This window comes from Falco biarmicus, chromosome 1, assembly GCF_023638135.1.
Source record: "Falco biarmicus isolate bFalBia1 chromosome 1, bFalBia1.pri, whole genome shotgun sequence".
Taxonomy (NCBI): Eukaryota; Metazoa; Chordata; class Aves; order Falconiformes; family Falconidae; genus Falco; species Falco biarmicus.
In genome coordinates this window covers 94,274,478-94,292,641 of record NC_079288.1, presented here as the reverse complement: position 1 = coordinate 94,292,641, position 18,164 = coordinate 94,274,478, and the positions used below count along the sequence as shown (strand labels likewise).

Sequence of the window (18,164 nt, the reverse complement as noted above, 5' to 3'; positions counted from 1 at the left end):
AATCTTCCAGCAACCAGATTACGGAATAACTTCATTGCTCTTCTCCATCAGCTGCCTCTGTTCTGGCAATAGTTTACCCACTATTGGCACTGCTCTCCTCCATAGACTCTATGAAACTCTATTATCTGTTTTAGAAGGTTCCACTTTTTAAAACTAAGTAGTTTCAATTACCTTTTTATTGGCAGCCTTGATCTTTGGTCTAGATGTCATCCTTAACATACATTACATAACATTAAGGAAGAACAACCACAGTAAAAAGCATTTCACTACTCTGATCCATGTTCTCTTTTTACCTCTCATCCAGATTTCTGTTAGTCTTCTCTTCATGCATTGTATCTAAATTAGATTTTCAGTTCCTTGGGGTAAGTAGACATCATTTTCATTTATCTGTAAAGCACCATGCGTGCTTATGGCTCTGTAGAGATGCTAAATATGTATATCCACATTTATTACAATATTGATGCTTTTATCTATTCATACAGTGCAGAAGCAACATGGCAGCAGTTGTACCCATTTAAAAACTATTTCCCATCTATAATAGCTATAATGTGATATATTTATAGTAGCTGCATGCTGTTCACTCCATTTCCTAGTTCTTATTTACACTGCTTTTTCTGGTCTTATTAACTAACTAACTTAAAAATAAAAATCTCAATTTTCTCTGGCAGCATCAAAATATTTTTCTAAAAATAAAGCATAGGGGTAACATACAGTGGTTTTATTATTTATCCATACTGTGTGATCATAGTCTTCATGAGTGAAGATTGCTGTACAAACTCAGGACTGCTCCTGCCCTCCAAATTCTTGTAATTTAGATAGTCCTGCTGACAGTAAAAATTTTAGGAATTTTGGACACCAGCATTCTTGCTACCTAGTTTGAGAGGCATTGAGGTATATGATTTTCAGTGTACTAGAGCATAGCTCTTTCTAAAACATAAGATCTTGAAAAGGGAAACTCATTATTTTGAAAATTTTGGCTGACAAAATTAACATAATCAGTGCAAGCATATATTCTAAAAGCTAGGAGGTTTTTTTTTTAGTGTAAAATGATAAAATGAGGATACTATCAATCCAATTACAACATATTAAATTGTTTCTATTAACAAGTACAGTAACAGGCTGTAGATATGCTCTCCTTTGTAGTCAAGCACATTTATTTCTTGGTTAGACAAAAAAGTAAGCAGGCATGACCAAATCCCACAGCAGAATCCACACAAGCCCCTGTCATGACCCAAAGCTTATTGCATGAATGAGCCTGTATGAATAATTCCAAAAGTTAGCTCAAAACCCAAGGAATTATTGTAGAGAGACACTGCATGCAGAGCAATTAAACTGTTCTGCTTCACATAATACTTAATAAATGGTTAAGCATTTAAGCATTGAAAAAAGTGAACCTCTTCAAATATCCTGTTTTGCAGGATATCTGAGCTGAAAACTTGAAACAGGTTGCTCATTTGTGGGTCAGTACATACAGAGTGGCCTTAACAAACTGTTTACTCAGAGTAGCAGGAGGGAAGTTACGTGGCAATAACGTTACTGGCATTTCTTCAGAGTGCCTTACAGCAGACGGATTTAACATTTATATTATCTTTGCATAGAGGGACCTGTTTCAACCAGTGTTCCACCATGCTTTTACTGGATAAAATGATAAACATCAATCCAATTTAATGTCAAATTGCATAGATGACTAAACCTGTGTAAAGTTGCTGGGATTACAGTCAGAACACATACATGTTTTAAAGCTTTGCTGGACTGACCAAATGGCAAAGGTTCATTTTACCCAACTCTTGATGTCTCCTACATAAGCATCTACCTCAGAGCTAGTCCCCTTCATTTCCTTACTATGTGTGAAGAGAATTGTGTGAACATATACACTAAGGTGTGATTCATCAGACCTACCCTAAATGTTTACTTCAGGATAAGTCATTGTACATTGTAAAACAACTAGATGTGGTAAATTAATCCCATTTCATCGAACAGTGGGAATCAAATGTTTATTCATTTCTTTATGTCTTCAGGTGAAGTAAAATCCAGATATCATGCCTACAACCTTATAAGTCAACAAAACTCTTTGATAAAATTGCTGTCCAATGCCAACTGTTACTCTCCAGACGTGGCTTGGGGCCAGACGTGGCAGCTCAAGATGTGATCTCTGCTCTCCAAAGGCATCTAGAAGACTGCCTGCCTGCTTCAGATAGAAGCAGGCATGAAGATGGAAAAAATGGCTACAAAAACTATTGAAATATGACTTACATTCATGATTATGATCACTTGGAACAAATATAACAGGGACGCTATCTGTTATCTAAATGGACTGGCATTTTAAAATACTTGATACATTGTGAGAAGATCTATCTCCTGTAAATTGCCTCAGAGAATACTACCAACACAAGGAAGATAAGGAAGAAATTTCCAGAAGACTGGAAACTGAATCAGCTTTGTTTCTATCAAAACTAATGGTACAGCATGTTTCAAACAAAAAGAGCTTCACCAGTGCTGAACAGTGGCCATCCTGACATAAAGGCAGAAGCTGAGCTATAATGACTTAATGGCCCTGTACAGGAGAGAATTATTACATGGACATCATTGTGTGTGGGAGGTTGCATTGTGTAAGGATGTTACGAGATGCAATGGTCAGGTTTTCAGGTGCATCCTTCACAATAAGAAGTATGAACAATAAGCACTTTTGAAGATCAATATGGTTGCTTTCCTCAACAAAAGACTATGGCCTTACAAAACTGAGTTCAGAAATAATGTATGTATAGAGCACCTTTTCATCTGTTTCCACCTCAGGATGGGGGAGCAGGATTAAAACTACTTGCTTTCTCTTCAGGTGAGCCTTTTCTTTTTGCCAAATCATCATCACTTTACTTTGCTTTGCATGAGTCTTAGCTTCAAGAATCATTGGTCATCGTTGAATGCAAATGAGCACCAAGTAAAATTATATTGAGTTTGCACAACTATCTTTCATCATTTTAAGTGGTACCTTTTAAAATTTCCTGTAAAATCAGCCTGAAATACTCCCATCATTGATTGTCATCAAGTAGAGCAGGGTCACTTTGGAAAAACCCATTCTCAGTTATGTAAATTATAGCTTATATGTATCCTAGAATAAGAGAGCAGAAGTTTTATCCAGAACAGATGTAAGAAAGCCCATAATATCAGATGCATTACCCTCTATCTTTTCTAAGCTACAAACTAAAACTAGTTTCCATCAAATTGCACTGACCCTATTAACTTAATTTTCCATGAGCTGACCTTTTATGACTAACAATGGAAAAGCAAAACTGTGCAAATATCCATGAAGACAGTGAAATGACTTATTTTAATGAGAAGACTAAAATATCTTTCCTGCATTAGCATCTGCTTATTATCACTGCTCCTTAACCCCTTGGTACTGGCAGTCACCACATGTCCCATTGCCAGGAGTAGGTGCATGCCAGGAAAGCCTTACTGCTGGCACCAGAAAGATCATTTCTGGAGTTCAAAAGATGATGTAACACTGGTGTGTCATTTCAAACTGTAAAATAGCTATCAAGTACGAAGGCAATAGGAAAACACTAAGGCTTCTACTCTTTATAGCCAGCATGCGAAAATTAAATTAAGAAACCCAAGGTGACTTGTTTATTTATATCTTGTACAATTTCTTATGCCATCCAGATGGGCTCCTCAAAAACCAACAGATCAGCAGTACTACTCATTGGATTCTCACATCCCCTTATTGGCCAGCTAACACAGGTAAAATGGTCCTATAATCCTTAGGTCATTCCTTGACATAACACAGAAGTCAGTGTAAATCCCATGGTACTATAGCCAGCCATAAACTCTCAGTTGTAACAGGCCAAGAAGGATCCATTACTTGCTCTGTTTCACAGTCCGTTGAAACACTTAGTCTCTTGCCTGCATTTACTTGCTCTTAAGTTTAACAGTTCAAAGCAAAGAAGTCAGCAGCACCCATGACCATAATTTTTTCCTCTTTGGTGAACTCTAGAAGTCTTGATGATAAGTAACCCTGCTTTGAATGCATTGCAGCAATGGGGGACTTCATGATGGCCAGATATTCATAATCAATAAATATTGTCCTGATGAACCCATCTAAGGTAAAGGACAGGTACGCTTTAGCCACTTTTTGATCTGCTACAGAATTCACAGAGGTTCTACCAATCTAAGTTCAGAGCTATAGACTCAAGTCCACGTTATTTTGTCCAAATATCTTCTTGTAACTGTGTCAGGCTTTAGCATGAGCTTTTATTATATTACAAGCTGCCTTGCAAGCTCTGGTACCAATGCTGGGGCTATACCTTTTTCGCAACCACCTATAGCAACAACATAAGGCTCATTAATAGTGATCACTCAGCCTTCAAATGTTCTGAAGCAATACTCTGCATGAATATCAAAGGTTGCAATAATCTTTTCAGATCTCCAGCCTCCTTCACCTTCTAAGAACTGAGGTAAGTCGAAGGGATACAGGGAGCAGGATGCCATTTCCCCAGTTATTTATGATTTTGCTGTAATAACTGACTCCTGAAAATATTAAAAGAAACAAAAAAGGGTTAACTTAACTACTTTATTACATTTTAACACATGAGGAAGCCTCACTGCACATTTTCTCTGTTATGAGATGCAAATATTTCCTCTCAACTGCATGCTGACTACTGTTACAAGACCCCAGAGTTGGCAAAAATGCTCAGCACACAAAATCTTCCAACCAGGCACATAAAACGAAATGAGGATGCAAATTTTCAAAATACATCAGTGGACAGCGCTTCCCCAGGAGAAAAATAATTCTGATGGGTGCTGGTCACATGAAGATATAATCCTTTCGTTTAAATGCCTGAATGGCAGCCTGGCTGCATGTACAAGATGCAAGCATGTTGGAAAAGCCTGACACTTGACAGCCTTACAGGTAGATTTGTTCTAATGAAAGCATTTCCTTACTTGAGAACTGTGTTATTTAAAAAGTTTAGTGCCACACTCAGCAAGGTAACTAAGTTGATCTTTTATGTTTTGAAGTTGGTTAACTGGGTGAGCTGTTTCCTCTAGACTGTTCCATTCTCCATCACTGCCTGTGCCAGCATAAGACAGACAAGATACCATCAATGCATTCAATATTTTGCAACGGTGTGAATTCAACAGCTCCCTCATTAGATCTATATGGCATTTAAGTTCTACTAGACATTTAGCTGTACTAGATTTTAGATGGAGTTTAGGGCACTGGTCTCTTTAGCCACCAACTTGAAAGACTCGGCAATAACTTATCCAAGAAACCCTCTTCCTATTATGCTACCATGACTGCAGGCTGCTCTGTCCCTCTAACTGCAAGAAGGAATTAGCTCACCTCTCCAAAAGCTCATGACTTCCAACCTTTCTTGTCCCCCCTTGGTAAGACAGAGATCAACTTTAATTTCCTGGATGGGTTGTTAAAGCTGGCCAGTACTAGGGATGTATATCTAGAGGTTAAGGAATTCACTTTTTGTTAAGATTTAGCAGTGGCTGACATGAATATGTCTCCTAAAGGACTATTTTTATGCTTCTGAGAGGTCACTGCAAGTTTAAATATCAGGATACCTTAAGCTCTCATATAGGCATTTTTAATTTTGCTTTTGTTCTGAACACAGCTACATTGCTTGTAAGCCTTTTGAAAACACTAGATATTGCAGAACGCATCATAAGCCCTAGTTCAAAGAGTATCAATTAGCTTGCTCTTTTACTTGAACTATCTGGTTTAGTGTAGTAATTGGAAAAGGCCAACAGCGGCCTTGAATTATTATTTGTTAAGCTAAGAGGCTGCAGCCAGGAATAGGTTTCCATCATGCTGGTGGAATGTAGCAGTCAGTCAGCCTTTGCTTCAGAGACTTGGGCTAAATATACCAAAATGTTTAAGAACCTTAGAAAGCTAAAATTCATAAAAAATTTCATGGGTCTTAGACTACCACATATCCCAATATATGTGCTTATGAAATGTCATGCTGGTTTTGGCTGGGATGGAGTTAATTTTTTCCACAGTAGCTAGTATGGGTCTATGTTTCAAATTTGCGCTGAAAACAGTTTTGATAACACAGAGATGTTTCGTTACTGCTGAGCAGCGCTGACCCAGAGCCGAGGCCGTGTCTGCCCCTCACCCCCCAGCAGCGAGCAGGCTGGGGGGCACCAGCAGCTGGGAGGGGGCACGGCCGGGACAGCTGACCCCGGCTGGCCAAAGGGACATTCCGTACCGTATGGCGTCATGCTCGGGGGTAGAGCTGGGGAAGGAGGAGGAAGGGGGCACGTTGGGCGTGATGGCGTTTGCCTTCCCCAGTCACGGTTACCCGTGCTGGAGCCCTGCTCTCCTGGGGGTGGCTGTGCCTGCCTGCCAGTGGGGAGGGGGAATGAATCCCCTGGTTTGCTTTGGTTGCATGGGTGGGTTTTGCTTTACCTGTTAAACTGTCTTCATCTCAACCCACAAGTTCGCTCACTTTTACTTTTCTGATTCTCTCCCCCATCCCACCAGTAAGCAAGTGGCTGTGCGGTGTTTAGTTGCTGGCTGGGGTTAAACCACAACAGATGTCTACCCCAAGGCCTTGTTGGACTGAAACCCAGAACAGAGGAAGGTCTAAAGAAGTTGAAAACACAGCAGAAAGGAGGAGGAGGAGGAAGACTAAGTTACAAATGTTAATAAAACGTATGCTTAGGAGGTTATGGATGGTTTAGATTATTATTGTTAAGAGTTTCTGAACCAGAGATTCTGTTTAATCCAAAGCAGAAAGCTTTTTCATTATTAAATATGTCTATACTATATTGTACTATACATTCCCTGATATTTTCAGGTAGAGCTTACTGTGTATTGATATTTAAAAATGCCAACACAGAACCCCATAATACCTTCTTAAAAGGACAGTATTGGACTTCAAATTATCCTAATTTCAAATCACTGCTCATAAGAAATTCCATCAAATGGCTTTTTAAAGCAACATTTACTGCAGCAATCAATGACGAACCCCAGATTTAGACAGTGCCTTCTCCTAAACAAACAGGTGCATACACATCCTGCAGCACAGCAAGACTCAGTAAGTTTGTTCACAAAGTAAATCACAATAAATCTCACATGTAGTTTGCTTTTCCTTCCGAATGCAGCACCAGGAAATTAAATTAAATTCTGAGGAGATAAGTGCCTGTGCCTGAGAATGCACCCATGTAAAAAAGGAAGGAATACACCAGAATTCTAAATTTTGAAAGGCAAATTCTTGCAATTTGCAAGAGCAATTAGGAGAAAATACAGTTTGTTACCATTTCTTTTGAACAGAGACCTATTTGACTTCAGTGGTACTGGGTGCATTTTAACTGGTGGGACCACAAGGTTTACTACATAAGCTTAAACTGGGAAAAAATAAATCCTTTGCTGGCACAGAATCCTGTTCTACCATATTGAGAGTAACGCTTGCCCAGAAGACACTAGCATTCCTCATTCTAATTTTCAGATTATAAATTACTTAGCACAGTTTCTAAGATTCAAGTGCAACCAGTTATCATTCATTTTTTACATCTCAATTAAACACCAATATTGGAAAAGATTCATGCTTTGTATTAGAAAATGGAAAGAAATAGAACTACATCCCTGAAAAATGTAAATGTGAAGTCAAATTTCCAGATTGTACCATACCTTCCAGAGCAGTCCAATTCAGTTTCTATGGCTGTGGGTCAGCTAGAAGCAGAAATACAGAAGAAAATGTTCTTGTGGGTCAGCTAGAAGCAGAAATACAGAAGAAAATGTTCTTTTGAGAACGTGTATATATAAGGGTTTTGTGGAGACAGCCCAACATTTTGGGATTCCAGAATTAAGAGGCATTTTGTCACTAGAAAGTGAAGGGTTCTCTTCTCCTTTCTGCTGTCTTCTCTCCCCATCCTGATTCCCCACCTTCATGCTGAAGCGAGGCACATCACCGCCCCAGCCTCAACCCCCCCATGAGTGCTGCTTCTGCATCCCTCCACACTGATACCTAGTGTTTATCAGCTAACTTGTTCTGCTCAGGGCGCCTTCTAGGGTAAAAATTGTAGTACAAAAATACTCTAAACCCAAAGTTGGTGTAATTTTTAACCGAAAACCTGACATGTCTTAGGAATGATACCCCTACAGCATTGCTGCTTTAAAAGACCCTACCCCCACAGAGTTAGAAGGGTTTTAAAGGTTTTCAAATGTCCTATGTCTTAGGTGTGAAATTGGTAGTGAATCAGTTGGTGTGAATGATATTATTTGAAAGGACATTGCTCTAAGCTTTCTAATTCTTCACATGCTCTTTGTAAAAATGTTTATATAGAAGATGATGGCCTTTCCATGCTATGCAGTTACAATTGCTTCAACAGATCACTGCACAAGAGAAGTGAACTCCTGCCTAATGAAAGCTGGCCTACTTGGAGTTCCTCCAATGCCCTTTCGTTAAATGTAAAGTTCATAATATTAATCAGGCAACTGCTTATACTGGGGATCAAGTGAACATTTTCTGAAATTACAGCTGAGTTTTGTCAAAATGTTAGCTTTCCTTACCAAGCGCATTTGGAATGTCTGTTTGCTGTCTCCCATGCTGATGTCTAAATAACAAAGCTCATTCAGTAGGCAGCTCTGTGGGGTTGTACACTGCCCAAAGCCCCAGCTGAAGGAATATCAGTACAGGAAAGAAACCACAAGGACTCAGCCAAATTTAAATTCAACACACCACAAAAAGAGTTCCTAGGGAAGGGTAAGCTGTGCCAGTGAAAGTGGGCCACATATTGTAAATTTTAGTGGCAAAGGAAAGGCTTCCATTCAAGCCTCTCTGGGATGCTGGCACGGTTTCTTCAGTCATGCTCTGCAGGGGAAAATGGCTGGTTGGTCTGTTTACAGCAGATTCACCAGCCCCCCTTTTTGAATTCTTGAAACAAAGGCTCCTCCACTCTCTGGTGAAAGCAGTAATCTGCAGGATGCAGAGGACAGTCTGCTGTCTATTGAACAGCCAAACTCTACATGACCAAAATTCTGCAGAAAAATATTGCTTCTGCTGGTATCTTCCTAGTACAAATCAGGATAACCTGAAGAGCATTTTCTAAGAAATCCTCTCCCTTTGTAGCCTTCCATCTTTGCAATCTTCAAACCAGGGGAGGAAAAGAATTGCCAAGGCAAACACTGCCCTAGAAGTGTAAAGATACAGTTCTTGGTAGAACTGTGATTCAGGAGAGTAGGAGGTGGAATTAAGATTCAGAGGTTCATCCAAATCTACTTTGCTTTTTTTCTCCTCAGAACATTATCCTCCCAGCCAACTACTTTGATTCTCCCACCCTTTCTGGTTCAGCTTCAGCTGCTTTTATTCTTCATGATTCTCTTTATTTCTTCCTTCTTCCATTTCCTGCCTTCTGCAGGCAAAACTGCCATTTCCTATCTTTTCCAAATGAGTGACCTTAATCTTTCCCCCAGTCCATACCAACGGAATTAAAATAAACAAATCAGAAGAGTAACAAATTTTATGTCTGACTTCCAGCAATCTGACCAGCCTGATTATGTGCTGTATCCCTTTTCACTTCCACACTGTTTGCTAAGACTGTGAAAGCTCTTCAAAGTCTTGTGTTTGTCACAGAACTAAGCAGAGTTCCTAGCTGAGTCTGAAGAATCCTCTCTAAATGGCTAAAGAAAATATCTGGGAAATGTCCCTCAGTGCAAAATAGTCGATGCAAAGTTCAGTACATCAGAGTATACTGATAAGCTATCTAAACACATTTGCCAAATAAGATACTCGTCTATTGCAAGCCATCCAAAAATATTCTCATGGCTAGGATCCCTGTAAATATAAACATTCTGATGAAGCAAAATTATATAAAGTTACAATTAAAAAAAACGGAGTAAGCAAAAAGATACATAGGAAATGTATCCCAAAAGAATGTGCTATCCAAGGGGATCTAGAATATTAATTAGTAAGTTGTTGCAAACCTATAAAAAATCATCCCATAATTACTCTGAAAAAAGTTGCAATTTCAAAGCTACACTGCAGAATAGCATACTGGATTAATTATGCCAGACTGCAGCAATAACCTTGAATTAAAGCTGCAACCTTCTATTTTTAAGAAACAATTGCCTTTCTGGTTGATGAAACCTGTCGTCCCATCAGGTAACAGACGTGACCAGGAAAGAGAAAAGCGATAATGAGTCAATCCAAGCTGTTTGATACATTTCAAATCTTCCTCCCACAGAGTGTAGCTGCCACAAGCTACATCACCAGTCTGGTTCATGAAAACTCGATCTCCTCCCTGATGGGTGAATGTGTCCCAGACATTAGGGCCCTTTCCATCTGCATTCCAGCCTTCTGCTTGAAAAACAAAACTTGGTCATTACACTTTTGACATCAAAAGACATATGTTGAATGTAAATATTTATCACAAAGTAGGCACAGAACCCTGAAAATACTATGAGCAAAATGAGCAGTATTCCCTCCCCGCTTCTTCTATAATTTAAAGTAACAAGGAAGTTTCAAGCATTAGTATGAATTTGCATTAGGCTTTGCATTTATTCATATTTTTGCTTGCTGCTAATTATTTGAAAATCCCGTTTTAAAAAGCATTCAGAGTTCTGACACTCTTCATACTTCCTTAGCCAAAAATCAGATGTTTGCAACTCTTGAGATATTACAGGTTTTCACAAAGGGTACTTTCTAATGCAACCTCCATCCATAAATGTAAAGGATCAGTCCATATCAAAGAAAGCCTTTAGGGTATGAGAAATACACCCAACAAATAGGCACTTATGGCTTTCTGGATGTCCTTTGAAAATCCTGACAGTCTGTTAAAAAGAAAGGAATGCCATTATGAGCCATGGCCCTAGGCACACACAAGCTGAATTAATAACACAGCTCTGCAAAACTTCTGCTTTTTGCTTAGCCAAACGTTCACAGAAATGTATTTTGAATACTAAAACCCCTGCACCATTTTCTACACTTTCATAGTTTTGGGAAATTTATTTGCAATTTAAAAATTGAGATGGACAGATTACCTTTAAAATACTCAAGATTTAACTGTTGTTTGAGATTACACAGTATTAACATCACCCAGTATTAGAAAACAAATAAATGCACCTTTCTTCATCACAAGCTGCTTTGTCTTTCCAGAGCAATGTTGTAGATGAGGCAAACATTTCATTTTAATGCGGAGAGTTCTGTAAAGTTACACCCCTGCAAAGTGTGATTTTACCATAGCATTACGGATAACCCCAAAATGGCCAACTTCATTTACCAGCAAGGTTTTTCAGAGTCCCAGTGAATGTTCTGTTCCAGGGTTACTCTTTAAAAACTAAAATGACATTGCATGTTAAAATCATGTATAAATTAAATATCAGTTGGGTTATAAGATTAATAACTATATAATAGCTACATATCAATCCTCAATAAAAGTGTTTTAATAATCAATTAGTACCATAGAAATTAGAGATGGAGGAGAACTATTAGGAGGTCATTGAGTCCATCCCCTGCCAACGCAAGATTGCTCCCTTAAGTATATTCAGTACTTAATACACATCTGTCTTATTAAATCTAAGTTTAATGCAAGGTTAAGTATATTGAAGACACTTAATTTAAAGCATTACTAAAATCTGTAATATCACTTCTATAACCTAGCCTTTCAAAGATCGTTGTCACATTTCATGTTCTTTACAGAATTTTATTGCAGCACACGAACACCAATACATCTACATTTGGTTGTTCAGTAAATTAAACTCTTATAAGGGACAACCTTCAAAGCAGGTCAGATTTTAGATCCAGATAGTTTGATTTTCTCTTAGTCTCAGATTTTGTCACAGACTTTGTGCTCCGCCTGTATGTTCCTCAGAAAAATACAGTACTGAAAGTTTTCTATATCCTGCTTCTGATTTCAAGTATGCCTGCTGAAATAGTCATTTTAGAGGAGTGCAGGAAACAACAAATAACAGTAATTCTTTGGTGGTACCTAGAATTCAGAAGCCTAGAAGAAGAAGCAGGCTTCCTTCACCATATTGATATGATATAGCTCTTTTTTCCCTACAGTGGGAGTGAAGGGAAGCCAAGAGCTGCCATAATGGGTAGCTAACACACCTTCATTTAAGAATCAGCAGCTAGAGCAGATGCTGAACGATTTCTTTTTTGTCTGCCTTCCTCCAGCAAAGGAGGTGGGAGGGAGGAGGAGAAGCATTTGATTTTCAGCAGAGTATGGCAGTGCTAGTCCAGCGGTCATTAGCCACTGTAAAGCCCTGACTGGGTCTGTAGCAAACAGACCCACTTACAAGCATTCCTCATGCACTCTGAAGAGCCTCTCCATACAGTGTAGAGTATCTGAGCTAGCTAAATAAAGAGTGTAGGAAGCAATCTAGCCAAAGCAACAGAAAGCTGCACATACGCTAACATATCCTGCTGAGCCACAATTAGTCTACACAGAGCTCTGCTCTGCTTAAATGAACCAAGCTTGCACCTCTAAGCTTGCTGAGGAACCTCCGCACTGCACAGCACTTCATAGTGCAGACATACCCACAGCGTTAGCGAGGTTTGGGGCCAGTAAAGAACAGTGATGAGGAACTCATCTTACATTTTGAACACATACGTGAGGCAGGCACCAAATCATCACATAACATGTCACCAAATGATTAATATAAATTATGATGAAACATGATGCATGTTCCCTGTTCTCTGCAAATATTACAATGGAATAAGATAGAATTTTTCCATTTAAGTGAAGCTAGTGAAGCAGGAATATTACTCACCAGAGTATTTAAGTTTTCATGTACTTTTCCAAGTTAGCTTTTCTTCTAATTCAGCTGTGCTTTCACCTTTTAGACTGAGATTTTCTTGGCCTGGTCTCTGCCCAAAAGGTGAAATTTTGTTTGAATTAATGCAGTTCAACTATTTGGCATATGAAAGAAGTGAAGAAAACCACTTTTACCATTATGAGAATTTTTTGAAACTTTTCCCTCTCTCTCAAAAAAAAAAAAAAAAAAAAAAATCAAGCAGAGAGTTGAAATTTAGCAGAGAGTTGAAATTTAGCATAGAAATGGCCCTCAGTAAGAAGAAGTGCTTTTGAGTGTTCTGGTGCAAATTGATTTTGATTTGACTGAGTCATGAACCTTTGAAATCTGCACTTTGAGCATGCAGAGTACAATTGGTATGATTTTTTAGCACTTTGAAATATACAGAGTGGAGAATGTTGTGCTGTGCATAAATACATAGCTGACAGTAAAAAATAAAGTAGCCTGTCAGCCCTTGCCTCATCCACTGTGTATCTTGTGATATGTGCAGCAACTGAGTTTGGACTCTACAAGAACTATTGCTTCAATCATGCTGCCTCTAAGTCGGAAGCTGCACAGCTTCCAAAGCTTTCAGAAGGAGGAATTCCCTGTTGAGTTTCTTACTTCTGTGGGAAAAGGGTCATTTGAGTAGTGTCTAGACCACATTATAGATTTTTTTTTAACGTTTCTCCCACTCAGAAGCCTTAGGAAAGCTCATTAAAAATACATTAAGAGAACATTAAAGTTGCACATCTAGCCACTCAAAAGGCAAGAAATTATAATGTCATTCTATATGCACACACAATTCACATTTTAAAAATCAGTTAGTAGAGCTATGCGCATTGCAGGATTCGAGTTAGAATCTGGCCCAGAATATTGATTCCCCAGGAACAGCGAGCTGTTCAGTCTATTAGGTGAAGCTAACTGAGCTTGTTAAAAGGTACCAAGCATGGGCAAGTACTCTCGCTTTCAGCAATAACCAAGAACTAAAGGCTACATCCTCAAAGACAATTTTAGATCTACAACTCCCATTTAGGTACTGAAATCAATGGGAGTTAAGTGCCTGTATGCTGCAGGGTATAATATGGGAAAATCAGATCTATATGTATTTTAAAGGTCTCTAAACACGTTTATGAAGGGATAAAGTTGGGGGGAGTTACGGTTACAGCTGTCCCTGTACCTTAAAGGTTTACATTCACTAATCTGCCACATATTTTCATATCGTGCTGGGCAAATCACTTTATCGGTACCCTCCATTAAGTGGGAAACATGATACATATACCTGGGGGAGGGTCTCCACAAACCCAACTGTGAATCTCTCAGTTGACCATTTTTCATATTCTTTGGAGATGAACTCCTAACCGAGGACCGATTGTGAATATCAACGTCTGATGAGGTAGTTCTCCCATCCAGTTTTGGAATAGCTGATAGTAATCTACTTAAATTAGGTCTAGGGAAAGGAAATACTCAAGAACTATTTGGAAAATTACTTAAAACTGTTTTTTTTTTTTTCTCCCGCTCTCAATAGCTAGTGAAAGGTTCCTCTTTCACTTCAATTACCTAGCCATATTTTTGAGCTTTGAAACATCTTTTACCCTCTTCTTACTGCTCAGACCAGAACTGATGTTTAAACATAAGTGCTACATGGATTTGCATCAGATGTAGCATCTACATAACAAGGCAGAGATCAAACACTCTCCTTCCTGGATCCAGAGTTTTCATTCACTTAAAACTTCCTTAACGCTTTGGCAGCTAAAAGTTGACACCTTCAATTTGATATGCTGCTGTGGCTGCACCCCAAGCAAATCCAACTGGAAAAGCAATATCCTCTGGCACCACTGCAGGGGACAGGCGAATACACAGCATTACGCGATGTTGTGGAGATGTGGGCTTCATTTGCAGACACCACTTTCTGGCTCAATCACTCTTCCACATGTTACAAGCAGATTCTATACCGAAGACAAAAATAAACCCTGTGCAGCTTCACAGACTGAGGGGCAAGCTGTGCACTTTGCATATCTCAGGATTAAAGTGGGGAGATTCAGTCAGCTGACAGCGAAAGTGGAAAAGGCAACAGTGGAAAAGCCTGGGGTGGTCATGGTAAAATGGCTCCACCTACTAAAAGCGTTAGTACACAGAACAGATCCCTGCTCGCCTTCACTTCTCTCTCACCTCCTGCCTCCCAGCCAAAGGGCTTTGTTGATCTTGATATAAATCCTTTAGCCATCAGGCAAAGTCATTTCCACCCCTTCCAGTAAGCTTCAAACACCAGCAGCACCTCTTGTTTTCTGGCATCAAATTTACATTTTTACTCTCCCACCACCAAAACTTGCCTGCAATAGGTGAGCAAGGATGTTTTAGCCACTACATGTTTAGCAGTGGAAACCAACGAGTAGGAGAGGAAGATTTGTATGGGAGTACAGACAGAACTGCCGTCTTTCACCTTCTTTAAAATCCCATGGATGCTCATTTCTTCTAAAGCAGCAATGACAACCTTATGGCATGTTGTGCCAGAATCAGCATCTGCAGAACAGCCCTTAGGTCTCTTCCTCTACCTTCTGTCAATGCTGTTACTGCTCTCCTGTCAGCAGGCTGAGGAGGGAGCAGCAGCAGGAGGACGAGTCAGGGTAAGGCTCTTACAAGCCGGATGGACTGGAAGTAGTTCACCGTCCCTTCCCAGGAAACTGAAACACCTGGCACACTAGATGGCACTACTGCGATTTCCCTCCGCCCCCCCCCCCCCCCCCCCCCCCCCCTTTTTTTTTATTTACAGGAGTTTTTTCCCCATTTATTCTAATACTATACCCACAGCGCCTCTGCCAAGGTCAGTATCTGCACATATTGGACGCTGGCAACAATGTATGACCCCTACTATTTTTTCTTCTTCTTTACTCCCCTTGCACCTTTTTGATTTTGAAATCTTTCTAGGTGAGGACCTACTCCTGCAAAGCATTATACACATAAGTGATACTTTCTTTGACAATTAAAGTAAGACAAACCTTAACACACAGAGAAAAGCCACTAATGCAGTGCATGCACATACTTTTGCCAGAAATACATCCAATGGAGAAAGTCAACTTAGGGAAAAAAAAAATCCTTTGTAGAGATGCAGAGAAGCTGACTTAATTCCAAAGTGCACATTGCAGAACCAGACAGTGCAGATGTAATGCAAAATAAACCAGCTTTTCACAGCAGGCATGCATTTCCTCAAGTGTCTTTCAAAGGAAAGGTAAAAGCCCCTTGAATACAAAGGAACAAAGGGGGAAACGAGGCACAACATACCGACTTGTTCCAAAAACACGTGCTGATGCATGGTCTAGGCAAACATACATATCCTTTACATGTTTTATACAGATGTCCAAAACTTGATACAATGAACTAGTTAATGTTCTCTGGTTGAAGCAGCCTCTTCAGGCTTTCATTTGCAAGAAGGTAAGCATTGGACAGCTAACAGTAAAACTCATCAGGGACACCTTAAATCATGATTAATAGGTGTTAATGAACCAGAGTAATAATGCATATTTTTTACATCATTAAATGTTATTGGTAGGTACCTTTGAAAATGTAAGTGACATTAAATCTTTTCCCAGAAAATCATACAATTCAATTTCACAAGAGATATAATAAATATGTAACTCAATAATAGGGGAAGAGGGGCAGACAGGAGATAGTAGCAATAAAAACCCAATAAAAAGTTTTATAAAAATGCTTAACCATAAAAACAAGGCTAAAAATTGTCACTGCTGATTCCCTAGCAGGAATCAACAGAGACAGAGATGGGTTTTAGGAGAGATTGAGTGGGAGGAAAATATTCCATAAGCAGTCTGGGGAAGAGTGAACAAAATTTGCCTCAGAGGTTAAGGCAGATTCACAGTAATGAGATAGCAGGCTATGCCAGATAAGTGGGCAGATACTGAAAGTTGCAGAGCTTTCAAATTCAGAGAAGCTGCATTTATAACAACTAATCTCAAACTCTTCTGGCAACCCAATTTCTAGATTTTTGACCCCACTTCTGGTTGCATTTCTGGACTCATGAACCCACTCCGTTGCAGTATCAGATTTGCAATTAAATTTCTATTAGACCCACTACATGTCATGGCCCCTAGAATGCACCCACGTTCTTACTCAGATAATTTTTCCTACATCTAACAGAAAACCTGACCCCAACCTGAATTTCAGTATTGCACTGTCCAACTGTTTTGTTCAACACATATAAATAAAAAATTGTAGGAGATCTCAGTTCTACCTAGAGGCAAATTTTTTCCAGACGGTTTTAGGTTTTTTCGTTTGCACTGACACAGTCTATATGCCACTAAATGAGCTCAAGCCAAGTATTCCTAGGAAAAATCAAACAGTTCCTGGATATCCAAATGTATTTGGACAAAGATATTTTTGGCAAGTCAATAAAGTCCACGAGTAATTGGCCCTGATGCTAAGGGTTGGCAACCTGACTTTATAAAATGCTATGTATTATTTTAAGGTGAAGAATGAACAGGCTTTGGTGTTGGACCCTGAAAGCATGTGGGATTAATTATTATCAGAGGAATTGCACCTTGTCAAAACTAGTTTTTCCTAAGTGAATGGATGCTTCCTATTGACAAATTATAAATATGTTTAATAGTATTTACTAAGGAATTTAGAAATTAAACATTGAAGGCATTGTGAAAATTAAAACCTCCTCCTGAAATTTTACACTGTGCAGGAACAGAAGAAGGATATAGCTGCTTTGCAAGCAAGACTGTACATCTCTGAAACAGCCAAAGATAGAAGTTCACATATTCTGTGAGTTGTCTGTAATTACTACTCATAAATTTAGCTTCTCTCCCTGGCAACATAATGGAACAGCTATTGAGAAAACAAATTTACTAAAACGCTTTGAAGTCTGCCAGACAAACTTGATTTTTTAACAGTAATACAAAATTAATGAATAGAGAGCAGAAGCTATACTGTCACATGTCTGAATTTGAGCAGTGTAATGTTTTCTTTAGGATATTTTAGCACTGAGCTTAAGGTGTTCTAAATTAAGTTATGGAGACAGTTTTCACCTTATACTGTGGCTGCAGTAGAGGACCCCTAATTTTGATACCCTGAACTGAGCCTTAATTAGAAGCTTCTGCTGGATTGTTGATTAGCCTTTCTTCTCACATCTCCAGTGTGTCAAAATTCTGTTCCCAAACTTAAATCAAATTGGAAATGAACTATCATGTTGACTGAATGAAGGGCGATGACAAACAATGAAGGGTAATGATAAACAATAACTTTGAAGGGAGGCATTTAGTGCAGTACACAAAGATTAGTATTACTTCTGATCTCATTTAATAGCTTCAATAATGAGCTAGAAGAGGGAGTAAATGGTACATTAATGAAATCTGCAGATCTATTAAACTAGGAGGAGCTGAGCACACTGCTGAAGATGGAG

At 39.1% G+C, this 18,164-nt stretch overlaps 1 protein-coding gene across 1 annotated transcript; it reads right to left on the bottom strand.

The window, feature by feature from the left end:
- Positions 1 to 2,975: 2,975 nt before the first annotated feature.
- LOC130144084 (cytosolic beta-glucosidase-like) lies at positions 2,976 to 14,611 on the bottom strand. Its single transcript, XM_056327201.1, is given in 6 exon segments — positions 2,976 to 3,094; positions 3,928 to 4,095; positions 4,302 to 4,474; positions 4,476 to 4,524; positions 10,080 to 10,307; positions 14,512 to 14,611. Coding segments are annotated over 6 exon segments (837 nt in total).
- Between the last annotated feature and the right edge of the window lie 3,553 nt (positions 14,612 to 18,164).